Genomic DNA, 19,073 nt, shown 5'->3' on the forward strand with positions numbered 1-19,073 from the left:
TTACATTGGCAGGTTAAAGCTAAAAAAAAAAAACAGATCAGTAGTTTGCCACGTTTTAATTGGTGCATCTCTTGTTGGCATGACAACTCCAACTACATGGTTCACCATTCTGCAGGACCATATGTTCATGGTGACTTGGTTTTGAGTCACAGGCTAACAAGCTAAATCAGGAGGTGATAAGTAGATATCAAATCATTTGCAACAGAGATACAGAATAAAAGTTCCTGAATTTATACAGAAATCTTTTATAACTTCTACTGTATGCTTAATATTTACAAATACACAATTTTCACAATTGCCTCGTTAAGGTTTAAACAAAGCTCAGGGAGAAAAACAAAGACTAAATGCAAAATACAATGGGGTGTGTTTTGCTGTAAAATAAAATGCATAAACAGCTTTTCTAAAAATGATACAAATGTTATGATCCAAAAAGAATGCAACCAATGCACCAAACCTCCGATTTTCAAAAATAGGAGGTGACAACACTGCAACTGACCTCCCATGCAATAACCTTTTACTTTAGCAGTTATGATGAATTATCTAATCTAACTTCACTGCAGCTCCACGTATCTGATATATGGGCTTTTTATGACAGTGTGTAGGAGGGCAGATTTGGTAAAGAGCTGAAAAGGAAAAATTGCCCAATTGTCAAACGATGTTTCCAGTACATATTGCAACACTGAATGATTTGCAAACAAAGTTCTTGTTGCAGATGGAGATTAGACAAGTCTTGGGTCAGGCAGCTGTTTTATAAATGTTGTTAGAGTACAAAAATAGGGCAAAGAGGGGATCCAGCGATAAGAGGCAAAGACCTAAATTCAACCAGGGGTTTTAGGCACTCACATCAATACAAAAGTTGTGTTAAGGAAATACCGCACATAGCTAAACTCCAACAACCCACGACCACCCACAAGTCTCAGCAACTGAAGCGAACACCAACACATTTTATACACAAGCTTCCCTCAGTTTCCATCAACTGTCACGGCAACCATCTTGAAAACCACCGTTCCTTTTCCGAGCTCTCTGACCAAAGCAGCAGGTGCAAAAACCACATTTTAAATTTAGCATTTTCAGGGACTCCATAAAACTAACTTAATTCCCTAAAGTAACTGGTTATTTGCCCCTAGCAGAGTCTTTAACCCGAAAAGTAAATTTCTGAGATGAAAAGCTAAACAAAGAAAGCTGTAACTAATGCTAGATTCCTTAGGATATTGTATTGAACTAATATATTTTCTTCTTTAATGATAAAAGGCTTTGTTCAGGTGTTAACTAAAAACTCTATGGGAACTTGTGCAAATCTAGGAGGTACTAATCCTGCAAGCATCAAACAGTATAAATACAAAGAAAGAAGAATAAGAGTTCAAGTTGCATTTTTTGGAAAGTTAGACTTTGGGTGCTGGAACGATATCACACACAAGTTAAGTGTGTTTTGCTAAAAGAAATTACAATATTGTATGATGCCTATTACTATGAACAGTACGAGCCAATTTCTCTCCGTTTTATGAAATTACTCACATAAGAATTGTGCTTATAAATAGGGTTTTAGGGCAAAAAGGGGAGCCAGCTAAGAATTGTTTTAGTAAATTATTATTTTATTGATAATTTTATTTTATTACCAATGTTTTTAATTTGATACAAACATTGGCATTCTGCAGATTTTTCATTTAACCACATAAAATTATTTTATACAATATAAAAATACATAAAATAATTAAAATAATTTTTTTTCAAAAATGAATTGAATGCATTTTTCTGCCTAAAATGAAATAACAGCATTCTCTTAGTGCAAGTTTAAACATTTGCAGCAAATATGCTTCTGCAGCTAAATAAATACTTTATCGACATGTAAAAAGGACCGGTCTTTCTGCTTGACTTAACAGATTAGACCTACACTGTGATGATGTTGACTATTTTTCCAGGCAAGTGATTAAAAATTGGATAGCAAAAGTTGCTTGAAAGTGATCTTGTTTATTAGAATCTCAATTCCCAATAACAGAAGAAATGGAATAAAAAAAAATCAATATTTACATGACTTCACATAAGCATGGATGTGTTTTATGAAATCTGGGTAAGTAAACAAAACGAAAAGTAGAAGTGATCTCTCACCATCAATGTTTAGCATCATCTTCCACATGGCAGGGCGCACAGACTGGTGAAAGCCAAACCAAACTTCCCTTCCTCCTCCCAGAGGATGGTCATAGCCCTCTGGGGCTGAGAAGAAAGATCGGCCAACTGGAGTGTACCTGAACAAAGAGAGGGAAGAATTATTAGAAAAGAGCAAAAAGATTGAAGACGGCTTAGAAAATGTTGAAGGAATCTTAACACAGACGAGAAAGTGAACTAATCAGCAGACTATAAATACAATCAGGAGGTAAGAGGAAAATGACATCCTAATTTGAGAGCATACATCAGAATGTTTTGTTACGGTGTCACATTCACCTTATCTTGAATATAATCTCAGACAGCATCAGTGAAATGAGAAGCTGATGACACAGCCTCAGCGCATCCACCTCTCATTACTTTGCACAAAAGACACATTAAATACTGCATGTAGGCCACATTTTATTCTGTGACTCCTGCACTGATGGTGTGTGGAGATGCCAAAGTAATACCTTCAGCCTCCAGCACCTGTGAGCAGAGCTAAATGAAAGGTGCTGATAAAAACAACCTTTTAATAACCCTTTGAAAGAGTTTTTTATTACAGCTTTGGCAATATTGTGTAGGACTCCGTCTTGTGCTGAGCCTCAGGAAAAAGGTATTGACTGGAAGATAGTATGTTGTTTTGTGAGCGTTCATAAAAGATGTGTTTGATTTCCGTTTGGATCAGAGTGCTGATACTAGAGCCACTATGGCGACACAAACACATGCCATTTACTAAGAATATCTAAGGGGACAGGTTTTATTACATTTTCTATTTTAAGAAGTTGTGATAGAAGAAGTTCAGTGGAGAAAACTTGGGATAGATGCTCTAGTCCCTTGAGGGTAAATTCTTCAATAAAAGTTAATTATCTAAGACTGCTTGTAAGTTATTGAAGATTAAAACCTTAATTAGGAAAAAAGTCAGTAGGGGAAATAGATCTTTCCAGAAAAATACAGGTAAAAAAATTATAATATTAATTTAACCAAAAAAAAACTGTAGCAGCTCACTTCATGGAGGGCAGGTGTCGCAGGACTACATCCACGGCATGCACAGGGTTGGTGCTGATGGGCTTGTCCAGCTCAAGCGGTTCAGGCATGCTGCGGCCCGTCAGCACCTCATGCAGCATGTGCCAACTGACCAGAGACACGAACTTGATGGAAACTTTAAAGGGACGGTCTTTGCCTCCCTCGCCTGGAAGGGTGACATCAAGGTCCACCTGTGGGACGAAGCAAAAACAGTCAAGAAAGACCAAAAAAAAAGTGTGGATATTCAATCGATTGTTTTCATTCAATGAACATTTGTATGATTATATTTTGGCTCACCCCCGTCGGTGCCACAGGCAGTGGGTTGGCTGTGTACAAGCTCTTCTTTCCATCATAGACCGGCCTCCGATCTCCAAAAATTGTGACCTTGAAGTGCTGCACCATGGAGTCGACCACCTCCCTGCATGGCATGAAAAAACGCAAGGTTTTATCGCTGTTTTCAGCAAGATGGGAGATCCTCAAACAATGAACAACACAAACACAGGCTGCTTCAGATGCAAAAAGCACACTAAAAAATTAAAGATACATTTTTTTATAATTTACTGTTGTATAATAATCTAATGTTAGATTTGGTTTATTGGATATGCTTGGAACATAATTTTGAGAAGCACATAAGAAACTACAGCACTTATTTCTCCCCAGTTGCTTCTTGTATTGATAATTTAAAGGACAGACCACAGCAGTTGGGTGATATGTGGTATTAAGGTTTACCCAGGTATCTAAAATTAGTAACTATTGATTTAAATGCAATTATTTAAAGCTGCTGCAAATATGGTGTGTCGTGCAAATCCAAGTTTAAACATGACAGCCTTCATTCGTTCCTGTTAGTTCTACAGCCATTATTGCTGCATAGTGGTATTTTCTGAAATGCATTGCTGTGTGGGACTCACTCTCTACAAAACAGAGGCCTAATAAAGGTGCAACTTGCTCCAATGTAACACTGCAACCAACAACTATTTTAGTAATTGATTAAACTATAAATTATTCCGATTATTAATCGGATAAAAAAAGTTTGCACATTCTGCAGATATTTTTTTTATTCTTCCACTTAAGCATATTTTGGATAATACTAGAAATAAGTTAAAAATGCTAACAATTCAATTCACTTTCGACAAAAAATGTTTGTCTAAAGTGCAATGACAGCATACCTTTAGCTACGACTATTCCACTTGAATTCTGGGTAGAACATATTTATCGACAAAAAAATATTTTTTTATGTTATGAACATGAACTGTGTATTTTTGGCACAGTTTTAATTTTGTTACTGCTCTGGATATGTAGATATCTCAGCAATTAGCCATTTTTCCATTGACTAGAATCTGTATACTGTATATACTTAACTGATTATTTCAATATTCAATTCATCATAATTAATCTGACTTATCGCTTCAGGCCGACTCAATACATTGATTCAGTAACAATTTTTTATTTGCTTTTTTTAAATAACTCCATTAAGTCGTAAAACTCAAAATAAACAAGGCAATAAAACATTACTGCATAAAAAATGAGCAGATGTCAAAAAAAAAGAAGAGGAGACCAGAACAAGATAAACTTGAAGTAAAACCGACAGCCTCAGCATTAAAATACTAACGTGGGAAAGGCAAAAGGACAAAAAAGTAGAGGACATAGTAGTATTAGCAGTAATATGTTCTGAATATTCCAGAGAGCCTGTGACAGACGGACTGTGACAACACCTGCTTTCTTGTATCTACACTTAGTGCTCTACTTGGAAGGTGGAAATATTTAAGTCTGGTGAAGAGGAAAAGGATGCCGTCACTGGCTGAACTAAAGCCCGGCAGGAAAAAGTTTAGGTAAGCTAGATTTCAACAATAAGAACAAATTAATGGAAGGTAAGTCAATGAAAAAAAATGACAGCGGACAAGATATTACAAGGACCCTGTGGTTCACAGAAATTATGAAAACATTTTGAGATGAAAAGTTTGCAATCGTCTTTAAAGAAGTCAGTTAATGTGTGAAAACATCTGGGCTACTCTCACAATTTGTATCTTGGCTACTCTCCAATCCAACTTCCGCCATCAAGAAAGAAAAACTTTAAACACACATTTTTGTATTAGAAAATCTGCCAAGGTTCACAAAAAACATATAGTTTAAATGTATTTCCCTGAAAGTGATTGTCACAAACAATTAGAACATTTTCTTCTTTTTTTGGTTTCTTCAAAAATTATTGTTCACCAATATCCTTCCAGATTTACTAATGCGGTTCACAGTTTTAGTCATTCCAGCAATCTCTTCTTTAGTGTTTGTTGCTTCACTAATAACTGAACCCTCAGGACAAATTTTCCACAAATGTAAGTGGAGTTAAAAGAGTACTTGAGAAAAAAAGCTACTCCTAGCAGCAGTTAAGGTTAAATCCCTTGATGAATCATGGCGCTACTTTGCCAAAAGCAGACTAACCCATTTCTGCTTAGCTGAATCCAGGTCGGGACGCCTTGTTTTTTTTAGTGCCGCTTTAGTCATTGCAACAAATATATAATAAAAATACTGCAAATTTAAAATGCAGGATGTGGTGTGTGTCATGGTGTGCACTGACTCAGAGTGTTGATGGCTTTTGGAAAAAGCTATTCATGCGTCTAGTAGTCACACATTTTAACCGGCATGTGGCGCCTTTAACAGGGCAGAGGGTCAAACAAGTAGTTGACAAGTTGAAAGCTGAATTGAAGAATAGACAAACCTTCTGGCTCTGGAACAGTGGTGGATGTTTCTAATGTTCATCACTCAGAGAAGAACAAACCAATGATGTGAGTCATGTTCAGGAACATCTGTTTAGCTGGAAGTGATTTTGAGTTGGACTCTAGCTCTAAAGACGTTTCTGACAAGAAGAGGTCACCAGTACCTAGATTTATATGTTAACTAGATAATACAAACAAATGTACCCACTTACTGCCAGCTGTGCAGCATTAGACATCAGTAAAATGCCTTGTTTTAAACAGATGTGAAGTGATTTAAATTAGCAGAGCCAGATCTTACCTGTTCACTCGACGTGGGCACTTGTCAGGCTTGATGTCGACCTCGTAGAGGTAGACATCCATCTTTGGGATTTCCACCTGGAAGCAATTGGCCAGCAGCTTGATTGGCTTCCCCATGGTGCCATAGCCAGGCCGCCGAGGCATGGAGAACAGGGCCTGGGGCCCAACGGCTCCTGAGAGGAGAACAAAAATATAAGGAATATAATAAAAACGTCTTAATAAAAAGTCTTTGTGTGGATCAGATTCAAATCACTCAGGCCAGAAACATAAAAAACATAACTCATAAAACATCCGACCAATTGAAACTGGTGAGCGGCTGCCTCAATTTTATGTTTTTCTTGCAGTCTCCAAAAGATTTTCTTCCAGAATTGCTTTTTTTAAAAAATCAACTCTAACCATCCCTGTTCTTCATGAAGAGAAGCAAAGAAGCATTGTGTATCTATTGATCCATCCATCTACTGACTATAGATATTATTTTTATAATCTGATGCTCCTCTTCACAACAACCACACCAGACACTCGGGTGTCTGGTGTGGTTGTTGAATTGAATGAGCCATTTGCCCAACAATGTTTTCTAGCAAACCACTGAGGCCTTAATATAGAAACAAATGTAAACATCTGTATTTAGACTCGGATTAAATTACACACCAGTGGACTATTTTCTAATTTGGTGACTGAATACAACGGGCTGCCCTGGATTTTACTTCTCGGTATCAGACTAAAGCTGACTGGAAAATAATAACTTTTAGGGTTTTGTTTGTAAAAATATAGTTTTTTTCTTCCACTTTTTAAGGAGGTACTATGTGTTGGTTTATCTTTTAAAAAATTACAAAATAATTTGCTGCGGTTTGTGATTTTAATGAAAACTGTAACATTTTTAGGCGTATTAGTTCCTTTCGTTGACTGTGTAGATGTTCAGTTAATATTCAATTCTACAGTTTTTTGCTGAAAATCAAATAAATGTGCATTAATAAAATCACATTAAAATAATGAAAAGTTACTAGAAAAAAAACCAAAATACAATAACATACCAAATTATTAAAAACAGAAATACTGCACTGGTTGGAAGACATTATATATTAACGAGGTTACCGATGATTTAATAAAATACTTTTTAAAAAAGAAATGAAGTATTTTAAAATTTCAATTAAAACTGAATGACTATCTTGCTGTAATGACAAACTAAAGCAGAGAAACTGAAAATGTCACCATAAGGTTATGTGTATGGGGGAAATGCCAACAAATCCGACACATCACATGCTGACATTTCTAATCACAAAACACACACAAACACACTGCACCCTTCACAAAACCACATCTTTGCAACTTTAATATCAAACATGATCAATGCTGAAAATTGAAAACAAAGAGGAGAAATTCTGGCATTTCTAGGCACATCAACCCTGAAGGAAACCCTGTCAACTTCCAGCTTTGGTTTATTTGAATATGCTAATCGAGACTTGGATGAATCAGCAGTAAGAGACACAATCAAAATGTTTGCAAAGAGCTCTTCCCTCTGCCATTTCAGACAGTTATGCAGACAGAAAGTATATGCCTCAAAGATGTAAATATATGATTAAAGTGTGTAAAAGGTTTTAAAACTTCTAAGCTCTAAAGAACAGAATTCAAGCACATAATGACTAAAAACAAAAACATGACACATGGCTGCTTTCAGAGCAATAGAAAAAGAGACGTGAATGTCTGAGGCATGAGTCACTTTGATCCTTAAACTGTTATTTTCCACTTTAATCCGCAACAATCTTGTTGAGGATATTTAGGCTCTGCTGAGGCTTGCAAAGCCTCATCAAAGCTGAGAACACTAGCTTTTTGCTGACATCACAACTTACTGTACTGTTTGTACTGCTCCAACGATTGTCTCATTCTGCTATTGTTATGAAACGTACATCTTTGTACAGGAACTCATTGAAGGCTCGCTTATTTGCCTGGCTGGTGCTGCTTTGTTTACTCTCCCTCCCCATCAACCTATGGTGCTTTCATTTCAACTTTCCCCACAGCTTCAGCGCTCCTGACCAAAAAAAGCTGCCTGTTATGTGTCATTGAAAAATAAGAGTCATGTTTGAGCATGTGACTCATCTCCGATTTGACTCACGGGTCCCACATGTGTAGGCTGCAGTTGAAAGCTGCTCTCAGGGGGAAGTTCATAGAAAATCTCCCCACAACAAAAAAGAAACCTGAAGTGAGGTAACAGCACACAACATGAGATTGTTTATTTACAGTCGAGACGTACGCGTTTTATTTTTCCTGTGAAAAATGACTAGGTTGATGAAAGGGTAAAGACTTAAAATTACTTGAATAAAATGTGCAAAAAAAAAGCATGGGGGAAGGCTGGAAAATCTGTTACTCACAACTAAGTGCAGTTTAACTGTTTGGTAATTTGTGAAACTTGTGTAGTGAGCCCACACAAAACCTCTGAAAACAGGCATCTATTAAGAGGTATTTATAGAAATAAGATGCTGTTCTTGATTTTCTAGCTCACTAAAAATGTTCTCCCAGTATAGTTGGGAGTGGCATGATTATAGAAGAGGCGGGGTTGATGTTCTGTGGTTTTTATCGGCGTCTTGGAACTGGCCTCTACTCGATGTGAGTCACAGGGCCACCACAGAAGAAGAAATGCGCTAAAGCACCCAGCTTTTGAACTCATCAATAGATTTGCCCAAGAAGTAATGATAGCATCTTAAATCTTTAGAAATCTCCTCCTACTGCCACCAGTTGGTTTGTCTTCAGCCTGAAACCCACACATACAGTAATTTATAGAAGTGGTATTAAACAGCAAGACTGCAGGAAATTCAGTTTTTGTTTTTACAGAGAATGATACAGTCAGAGTGGTACTTTTTGGGCATTTTACACAAACTCAACCACATGATTTTCAGCTTCAAACAAACTCCTTTTTATATTGCAGAATTACTCATTAAATGTTCAAAAACTTGCCTATTTGTAAATGGAAACTTACTACAAGCTGAGGTGACGTGATCAGATTCAAAACAAAATCTCTTTAACCAATTTGCACCCCCCATTTTTGTGTATCAGCTTTGTAATTTTATTCATTCTTATTTCCCTTTTACATCTAAGAAACCCAATTTATAGTAGTGGGCTTACTTTTGTAGTCAAGCATTTTCATGTGTTCTTGAGTAATAATCAGAGTCAGCTCTATTGGCCAGGTTTGTGAACAAAGAAACAACCACCAAGGAATTTGACTTCCGTTTCACCCGACTACAGCAAAGACAAATATTTGACTTTTACTTATTTAATTGTAACTTATTTTCTCTTTTTTGGGGGGGGAAAGATTTTTTTTTCCTGTGAGTTGCTGTTGTCTAAAAATAGTGAGCTTCTATCCTGCAGAGGGGTTATTATTTAAAACCCAAATCTCTACAGAGAACAAGCAGCACAGTAGTTCACACTGTTCCAAAATACCAAGAGCTTGAGAAAACCCATTTTAGTCAAAGCACTCATTCACCTGTGAACACACAGAAGTGCTTAATAATACACATATGAGAGGCAACAAGCTGAGAGCCTGAAAATCTAACAAGCATGTCACACAGATGTTTATTGAAGCATTTATGAACCTGGCAGTAGTGACTCAACAAAACAAAGTTGATAACAGGATTGCTATGTACAGCTTCAAGTCTTCCTTCAGGGAGACATAACAACGTGATCTTCTAAAAGTAAAATAAACAGCAAGACTAGTTGCTCTGAAAGGAGGAATTATGTCTACCCCAGCAATAGGAAAGTTCACTTTTGATGAAAGCGTTTGTTAATTTATGCAAGTCCAGCAGTGTTCAACGATGTGATTTTGGCAACTGGAAATTTGTCTTACTTGTAAGCAACAAAAAAGTGCAGTCAGTTGACAGACAGTGTGCAGCAACAGATGTTGCATTGCACAATGCTTCAAAAAGCCAGAGAAAACTATGGTAGTTTCTAAAGCATCTCATTATGATCAATATGATGGAACATTAGTGAACAAGATGCTGCACACCTATGAAGACATCCAAACATGCCATCATAAGGTTACCAAATCTCCATGCTTATATTACAAAATCAGGCATATTTTGATTACAAAAAATAAAAAGAAAAGAAAAAAGACCTATTGTTTGTGACATGATGCAGTTTCCTAGAACAAATGTTAAGTTTCAGCCACAAATTCACTCCTTTACTCCTACTGATTATTAGTAATCTCCATGAATGACTTTAGAGAAATCAGAAGTTTAACCAAAAATGCTACACCCCATGTTTCTGCTTTAGAAATCAACTGTGAAAACTCAGATGTACTTTAGGTTAATTACCAGAAGGATATGACTTAATAAACAAAGGCATAGGTCGAGGTAGATCAGATCTTCCTACTGTACATCAGTGTGGTTTCATTTCCTGGGTCTGTGCATTTAGACATGCATACAAAAAAGTGAGAGAACATTTAACCACAATCAGCATGTAAAGTTTCATGCTGCTGTTTAATATAGTCAGCTGGCATTATGCGATCATTTTGTGCTCTTACAACAACTATACTGATTCCAAAGCTTTTAAGGGAGTTTTCACACCTGATATTCAGGCTACTCTGTTCTATTGGGGACCAATGTTGCAGCATTTGTTACATATTCAGCTGGTACAATTTGTTTTCACACTGCACTGTGTCAAACCAACAAAACCTTAAAGCAACTTGTTCATCCCCTCGCCTGTGGTGGCGCTGAGCCAAGAACCACTAAAGAAACAACGCAAAAACCTCTGAAGACGACACAGAGCTACTTCCTTCTCCACAAAATGTAAACACAGGTTGTAGGATTTCTCTTTTGTCTTTGGCAGAAGATCTCAAGCCATTTCTCCTGCTAGTTCTAGACTCATGTGTTTGTTTTGGTTGAAATTATCCAAGATACCTTGCAATATTGTTCCTTTCCTGGTTTTGGAGTGAACACCAGTCCGTTTGACATTCATATATGCATTCGAACCACACTAGAGTTCACTTTCATCAAACAGAGACCACAGTTTTTAGTTGGACTAGTTCACCTTTTTGGTACGCATTATAGTTAGAGTACACATTCTTACGTATGCAAATGAACCAGACTTTCTAGGCAAAAAAACTAGTTTTATTAAAGCAAGTTTAACAAAGCAGGTGTGAATGCACTTTAATAGTATCTTTAATGTATTAAATCTCAGTATTTTCATACACAACGCGTAATCTCGATGTATTTCTCAAACTTCTGTTTGGTGCAAGTCAATGAGATAGCTCATCAAACTAATTGTGTTGAACATGAGCCGAGTCTGGCTGCAACACAAGTGCCCACTTAACACCAAAAGTTAACCTGACGGAATAAATTCTTTAGTAGAAACGTCAAGACGCACTGAATAAAAAGTTACCTTCAACACTACCAAATAATTACTTTAGGTTTTATCAAATGATTATCATGTAGCAAGAACAACAACGAAACTAAAAATTGCACGCATGTGGCAAAAATAATTCAGTTCTCAACTTTATAGTGTAGCAGTAATCGAGACACATTTTTCCTTGAAAAATGTTGCAGAAACATCTCAGCAATGTGAACTCATTCCACTTGGTTGCCTTGTAACACAACACAGTCACACTGTAAACAGTGGGCCAGGAGCCAGGGAAACTGCATGGTGAGAAGCCAGGCTGACATCCACTCACTGCAAACCCCCTCCGCCACGTCCCTCCCGTACACAAACGGCCACTCTCACACTGCTGACACCAACACGCAAGTCCACAACGCAACACACACACACACACAATACAGCTGTTGTACTTCTAATCCTGAGAGGCCTGAACGTTAGGAACAGGACGAGAGCTCAGTAACCAGGCACAATGGCGTCAGTCACAGCCGGCCGAACCTAGAGACGCGCTTGCTCATAGAAAGACTGAAAGCTTCTGGGAGGACTGATGCCTGTCCTACACATCACTACTCCTCCTTCTCGCTCCCTCCATCAACCTCAGAGAGAGAGCGTGCTGCATCTCGCACCCGGGGGAGTCACTGCCACTCTTAGCTACAGATAAACACCAGTCGGCCGTCACGTACCGACAGGCTGAGAAGGGTATACTCGGTCACAACAACATGCAAATATGTTGAAATCCCTTCTCCACCACCTTCAAGGCAAAACCTGGGCTTAAAGAGTGCAAACAAGTATTTTACACAAATATTTTCAGAAAGTGTGTGAGGGAGGAGTTAGTGAGCCTACTGCCAGACCTGAGAAGGTCCCAAAAGGGAATTTGTGACAGTTTGACAGTAATAGGTGAAAACTGACAAAAAATAAATAAATGAGGGATATTAAAAGTGTGACACAGGGTCTATTGTGGCAATGGCAAAATTTAGTTTGGCTCCAAACCACAGATGAAGAATGAAACAAATTAGGTCCTCCAGGAAATGGAGTTGCTGCAGATGACCGCTTCGTATGTCATCTTAAATTGAATATTTTTGTTATTTATATTTATTAAGGCAAATATTTGAGACCCATTTTGAGACCTTCAATAACCAGTGGCCTAAATGAGGCCTTCTGTATTGCTGTTCCAACCTGACAGGCTGAGCAGACACAGGTCAGGGCTCGTTTACTTATAATCTTGACTTATGTGTGATTAAAGTACATAGGTACTACACCAGGGGAATTATTTGAATCTGTAATTCAGTTATGGCTTTAAACTGAATTACAGTTTAAAGCAGAACCATTATGATTGACAAAAATATATTCATCTGTAACGCCTGAGATGCCGGCAAGAAAATGGACAGAAAATTGTAAATAACAGGAAACTGTTGCTTTATGATAACAGATAATTTAGCAACAGTATCACAAAGGTTTTTGTGATTAATAAAAGTCAAATTAAACCTAGGCAACATGTGGATGCTAAGATGCTAATAATCATCTTAACATTTTAAGAGGCACATTAAAAAATTGCAAGATTCTTGTTAGTGAGGAGGGAAAAAAACTACATTTGGAGTAACAAGTAGTCTGAGCCATTCCTTGAATAATTAACTTTGAACATGTTTTGTATCTGAAAATAAAAATGTGCATGAATTACCTGCATGAATTTTACTTCCATGAAGTTTTTATTTGCATTCTTTACACCATATTGAATACATTAACATATTGCAGAAGGAGCCTAAGTTAACATTTAACAGAATTTAAGAGAGTGGTTTCTAATCAACATGTCAACTAACGTCTGATGCACTGAATAAATTCAAATGATCAACAGAGTGATTTCTATCATTCAGTGAGGCTCAAAGCAGAAAATGCAGGCTTTCACTTCAAGGTCCAATTTTCCTGTCCATAACTTTTCTATGCATTCTGTTAGTGTAGAAACAGTATGAGTAATTGTTACTTTTCTCTTTTCATATAAATGTAATTAGATTTTGTAATAAAGCTAATCTAATTATTTGTAAATATTTTGAAAAAATTATGCTAGCAATGCAATACAAAAATGTTATGTTTTAACCCCAATTTTATATGAAAAGGATAATGAAAAAACTCTTTAAAAAATAGATTAAGCATTTAAGTAAGCACTATTTGAGTTTTTACCAATCTTATGCAAAACCGTTAATCTGAATGAAAAACATCCAACAGCAGTTACCCTTATTAAAAAGAATTGGTTAGATCCAATGTCTTTATTATCAATGATACATTTTTGTTTAGCACAGCAATGAACACCCCCCTTAAAGACTATAAGGTTTAACTGCTTTCTCCATAGAAACCAACAACAATATGCCGATAGTTAGCCTTATGGGTGGTTGGGACCGCAGATGAGGGGAGGGGGTAGCCCATTGTCAACAGGCAGCTTGAATGAACTGAGTATTATGAGGAGAGACTGCAAATCAAGTGCTAAGCCCTCCCTCAAAGCCGACCCTACTGTCTGTACAAAATCCACAGAGAATCGACCTACAAGGAGAATGACAGGGAAGGCAGAGTTTCCCACTGGGGCACAGAGAGGGAAACAGAAGCAGTAACCAAGGAAGAGAAAGAGGAGTTGGGTTGGGGGTGGGGGGTCGGAACCGTCTGTGAAAAAAAGAAAAAAAAAAAAAGAGCGGGAATGAGAGGACTGAACAAAGGCAGCTATAAAACAGGAAAAGAAAGTTGCAGGAAAATGAGAGCATGCTTAAAAACATCAACAGATTTCTTATTTTAGGCGTCCAATAAATACATTTCACTTCGGTGTTTTCTACAAAGTCCACCTCAAGCTTCAGCTCATATTGAGCTGAGTCATCTCTAGCCAACTCAAATCCCACCTGGGTAAAATGTGACAGGTGGATAGTTGAAGGTGGGGATCCCCCCCTCTGCCTGCTGTGCTGTGAAAAGCCATCTCATTGTCTTTCCAGTAAATGAAAAATAATATGGAATCAAAGGTTTTAACCAGAAGCAAGATAGTTTCCATCTTAACTTTGAAGACTTGCGAATGGATTCTGTTCAGTACAAACAACCAGCCAGAAGAATCAGACAGAAATCTTTAGATGGAAGATAATTTCTAGGCAAGATATCTTACCTCATGAGGTTTTTGACTGATAAACATCAACAAATCAAATTCATTTCTTTGGTTAAATATTATTCTGCCAGACCAGAGTCAAAATTGGGTTTTTGTAATTTTGCATATCTGAGAGTAAGGGCTAAATATCCCAATCAAATAACCTTGATTTAGTCAAAAATTAAATCAAGGTTATTTGTCACAATTTGTTTCCCCCACCTCATAAATTTAACAGCTTTGCTTCACACATTGTTTTTTTCAGGAACAAATAGCTGTCCTTCCAAACAAAGCAGAAGAATAAAACCAAAGCATCTAATGCTATCTTTCCCCCCCAAATACGATTATCATAGCAAAGGTTGGAAAAGTGTTTTGTTGGGGGTGAGACAGATTCATTATTGGTGGTTCTCAACCCTGGTGTGCATGAGCCTCTTAATGAAGCCAGTTGTGTGGAAGCAGGAAAATGCCTAAAACATGCAGGACAGTGGGCCCTGAGGACCAAAGTTGGGAAACACTGCTTACCGATTCCCTACTGAATCCCTACTGAATATAGTGCCAAAATATTTGCATTTTAAACAGGATTCAGTCATGTGTTGCTGAAGTTGAAATATGACAGTTACTGTAGTATAATTTTGTAGATTATATTCTTTGTGATCATCTGAAACAGAAATTTCTTTCAAACTTGGAACAATTATTAAAACAGCCCCACCAGAAATGTGCCAAATTTCAATTAATTACAGCAAAAGTAGGATTAAGGTATTTCCTTTTCACATCTTGTTTCAAGTAAGAGGATTATATAAATTAGAAGGTTTACAGAAAATACAAAACAAAAAGGGATGGGCCTTCACACTTTTCTTAATATGACAGGGCTTGTTTTATGCCATGGCAAAATAATGTTCACCATCTGACGCGCTGTGTTAACATCAATGCTGTTAAATTAATTTCATTTTTTTAAAGCTTCAATAGCCTTTACTTCATACAGCCATCATGCTAAGTTCTTGGGAACGATGGCCCCCATGGTAAATATGTTTGGTACCATTGAGAAGCATCTAAACGGGCAAAGTGATCAATAAGCATTTTCCTCACACCATTCTCCAGACCACAGACTGACCAGTAGAAGGCCCCCCTTTTAATCATTCACCCAATAACAGACCTCAACGGTCAGCATGCAGAAACACAAGATGACCAATTAACAAACACACAGCATATTATCAACACAAACTTGCATCTGTATTAATGTATTTCAAAATGAAAACACCAGCAATGTTTTTAACTAACTAAATGTCAAGTTGGATAGTGGTATAGTTAGTGAAACTCCATGTGTTGTGTTCTCAGAGCCCTGAGCAAACACATCCACTACTGGCAGGTCTCCAGGTCTACTTTTATGGCAACCATGCTGATAGTAGAGCTGGAGGGGTAAACTACAATAAACAAGCCAGGAGTTTATTAGGATATTGGGTTAAAATTTTCCCAGTAATCGTTTTCAAGCATTCTACTGTGTAAGGCTTTTAGTGCGCCTGCCAGAATGTTAAAACTTAGATAAAAGTAACAGAATTTCAATATGAGACACCAAGTTGTTTCTAGGATTTGGATAACATTCATTCACTTCTGCATTTGTTTGAGGCATCAGTCTGTAAACCATATGTTGGTGGGAAAACACCTTGCAGTCCCTTTTGCTGTTAATGCTGGGAAGCTGAAGGAGGCTGAGGCACTAACAGGAGAACAGGCAACAGAGAGGGATCTCCTCTCGAAGGAGGCGGGAGTGGGCAACGGACCAGCTCCAGTATCATGTATCACTGGCTAATCAAGAGAACCTTGCATTCAGTTTATGGTCACATAAGAGGAAAGCTTCCGTTACATTGAGACAAAGCCAGGTGGTTCAGAACTGTTTAACGGCTACCATGATCAAGGTGGCCGCTGTTTGGTTCTCACCAGGTCTGGACAGAGATGAGTAAAAATCTAAATTAAACATTACGGTAACTAAAATGACTTTTTTTTTAAAAATAGAAGTTTTTTGGGGTTTTTTAAGTTAGAAGCAATCTATTTCAGTTTCTGGGACAAAATATTTTATAAGTAGAGAATTTCTGATTATAAAGTAAAAAAATGAAAGAATTTATTATACTTATTACTATTGTTATTACTATAAATTTCTGTTCAAGACACAATCAGTGGTTATTGTGTATTTTTTGGTCCAGCAAAATTTTGTTGGAAGAATTACCAAAATAGTCTTAATGTTCTTTATCAAAAATGTACTGATTTGATGCGTGTACACATGCTTGATTATCCCGCACAATGTTCGAATATCATGACATTTTTATATATATGCATTTTATATAATTTCAGGATTTATTTTGGAAATAATGCAAGAATTTAACTTGTTTCCAGTCAGATTATGTGACAGTTTTCTATACTATTAAAAGTAACCTCTGGACTGGAAATCCCCCACACACACATTTATTTTTGCAACTAAATAGGCAAAATATTGATCTGAGGTCGTTAGTCAAATATTTCAAAGCAAATTCTCAAACATTTTTTGAAATTAAGCACTTTTTGTGATTTTGGATCACATCTTTCCAATATGAGGGACCAGAATTAATCCAAAATATCCAAAATACTTATCTTATTTATTCACCTACATACATGATCTTGATATCATTTAAGTTACTTTACAGTCATTTCAGATAAAAATGTTTTTACATATAAATCCATTTTCCTATCACACCTCTTTATAACCTTTTTACAAAAACATCAAATTCCAAGTCTGGTCACTACATTCTTTTTATTTATTTATTATTGTTTAACTGTGCTGCCTAACAGTTTTGAGCACCAAACATATGTACCATAGTAAAGATGTTAGGCTGAAAGGCAGCTGCTAAATATGTTGAGGTCAGTTAGGAGGGGTCAGTTCCTGACAGAGTTCAGCTAGGGTCACATGTTCTGAGATGACCAGCAAGGGGAATACCAGGCTTGTGTTTGAAGCCCACACTTGACCTGCCTGATGATGTAAAATCAGCAGAACCACTTCCTCAGTATCATCAAAGGAATACGAAATAGAGAATAGCTAAATTATTTCCCCATGAGATCCAAAATACACATCTTGTCCATCCACTCCTTCTACACAATGTATGATCCTGTGGTGCGAGTCATTCTAGTGATCGAAAACCTACGATCGAGAATAATGAATCTATTACACCTAAGTTCCATCTCACCCCTACTTGCGAAACAGCCAAGAAAAGAAATGTTGCAAGATTAATCACCTGTAGTTCCGATTTCCATTCATGAGGTCTCTGCCCGGTTCGCTTCCCGGATCACAGACGTCAAACGTTCGGGACTCCTCCGTTAAGTCCGGTGTCTCCTTCGGGAGTGCAGCGCCTCTGCCTCCTCCGCTGAGTAACAGCGTGTCCTAACCCCCGATATCCTCCTCTTTCACTCCCACTTTGAAAAGGCAACCCTCGCTATGGTTTTCCGTTGGCTCCACAAACCACCTTCTCCGCACGCCGACTACTAAAATCGGATCTCACTGCCACGGCGAAGGATAGTGGCTACTGTGGGGAATGAAAATCTGCTAGTTAGCCAAGTTAGCTTGCTAGCCAGGCTTTGGGGGAAAGTGGCTGGAGCAGACTAGAGGAGCTGTCAGGAGATCATCACAGCGGGGTCATTGAGTCCAACTAAATCCCCACCGATGTATGGCCGTCCCCAGGGACGACATAAATATTTAACCACGGGACAAGGAGTCGTAGGAGCAGCTAAAGTGGTTAGCTCGCAGGCTAGCTCTACTAATAGTTGGAATTCTGACAGACGACGGCCACTTTTTGTCGCGTTAAAAACAGCTGCTTTCAGGCGGGTCGCTTATCCCAGTCTCGGTCTTCCGCAGACGTCGTCGTCTGGAAGTAGTGTCCAAGCGTCGAAACGAAGCTGTCAACCCCGCTGTGTATCCGCCGATAAGTGTCGGGATTTCCAGGCTGGTTGACAGAACAACTCTGCAGGGCTTCGGCAAGCCAGCTAAATATGGTGAAGTTGCCTTTCTGACACCGACAGGAAGAGGTGGGCTCAGTGTTGCCAGACGTCAGAACCAAGAAACTCCGCCTTCAGCTAGAGGTAATCCTACGTTTATGAATAAATCAGTGGAACATTACAGGTGCATTTGAATATCGAGTTTAAATTCTATTTTACCAACACAATTTAAAAAGGAAAACTCGAAATGTATAGCTTTATTACACATAGTGAAAACCACTAAATAAAGTCAACATAAGCCACACAAACTCTTCACTAAATGCTTTCTCCAAGCATTTTCATAGGAAATTTAGTAGAGAAAATTATAGCTAATGAAAAGGGAGGGCACTACAACCTTGAGAGGATTGTGAAGCAAAGTCCATTCAAAAAGACTGAAAGAGATTCACAAGGATTTCTAAAGTAGGAAACAATTTTAAGGCATT

General features: G+C 37.7%; 1 protein-coding gene across 3 annotated transcripts in view; it reads right to left on the minus strand.

Annotated features, from left to right (window-relative positions):
* The window catches only part of LOC102231083 (protein argonaute-3), a 33,663-nt gene extending 14,989 nt beyond the window's left edge, over positions 1-18,674 (minus strand). For all 3 annotated transcript variants that reach the window (XM_005806480.2, XM_023330926.1, XM_023330927.1), the window contains exons 1-5: positions 17,895-18,674; positions 6,172-6,343; positions 3,463-3,583; positions 3,148-3,356; positions 2,107-2,243 (exon numbers count right to left, since the gene is read on the minus strand). In XM_005806480.2, coding sequence (XP_005806537.1) covers positions 2,107-2,243; positions 3,148-3,356; positions 3,463-3,583; positions 6,172-6,343; positions 17,895-17,913 — 658 coding nt within the window. In that variant the 5' untranslated portion in view covers positions 17,914-18,674. The remainder of the gene's footprint in view (positions 1-2,106; positions 2,244-3,147; positions 3,357-3,462; positions 3,584-6,171; positions 6,344-17,894) is intronic.
* Between the last annotated feature and the right edge of the window lie 399 nt (positions 18,675-19,073).

Source organism: Xiphophorus maculatus, chromosome 3, assembly GCF_002775205.1.
Source record: "Xiphophorus maculatus strain JP 163 A chromosome 3, X_maculatus-5.0-male, whole genome shotgun sequence".
Classification (NCBI taxonomy): domain Eukaryota; kingdom Metazoa; phylum Chordata; class Actinopteri; order Cyprinodontiformes; family Poeciliidae; genus Xiphophorus; species Xiphophorus maculatus.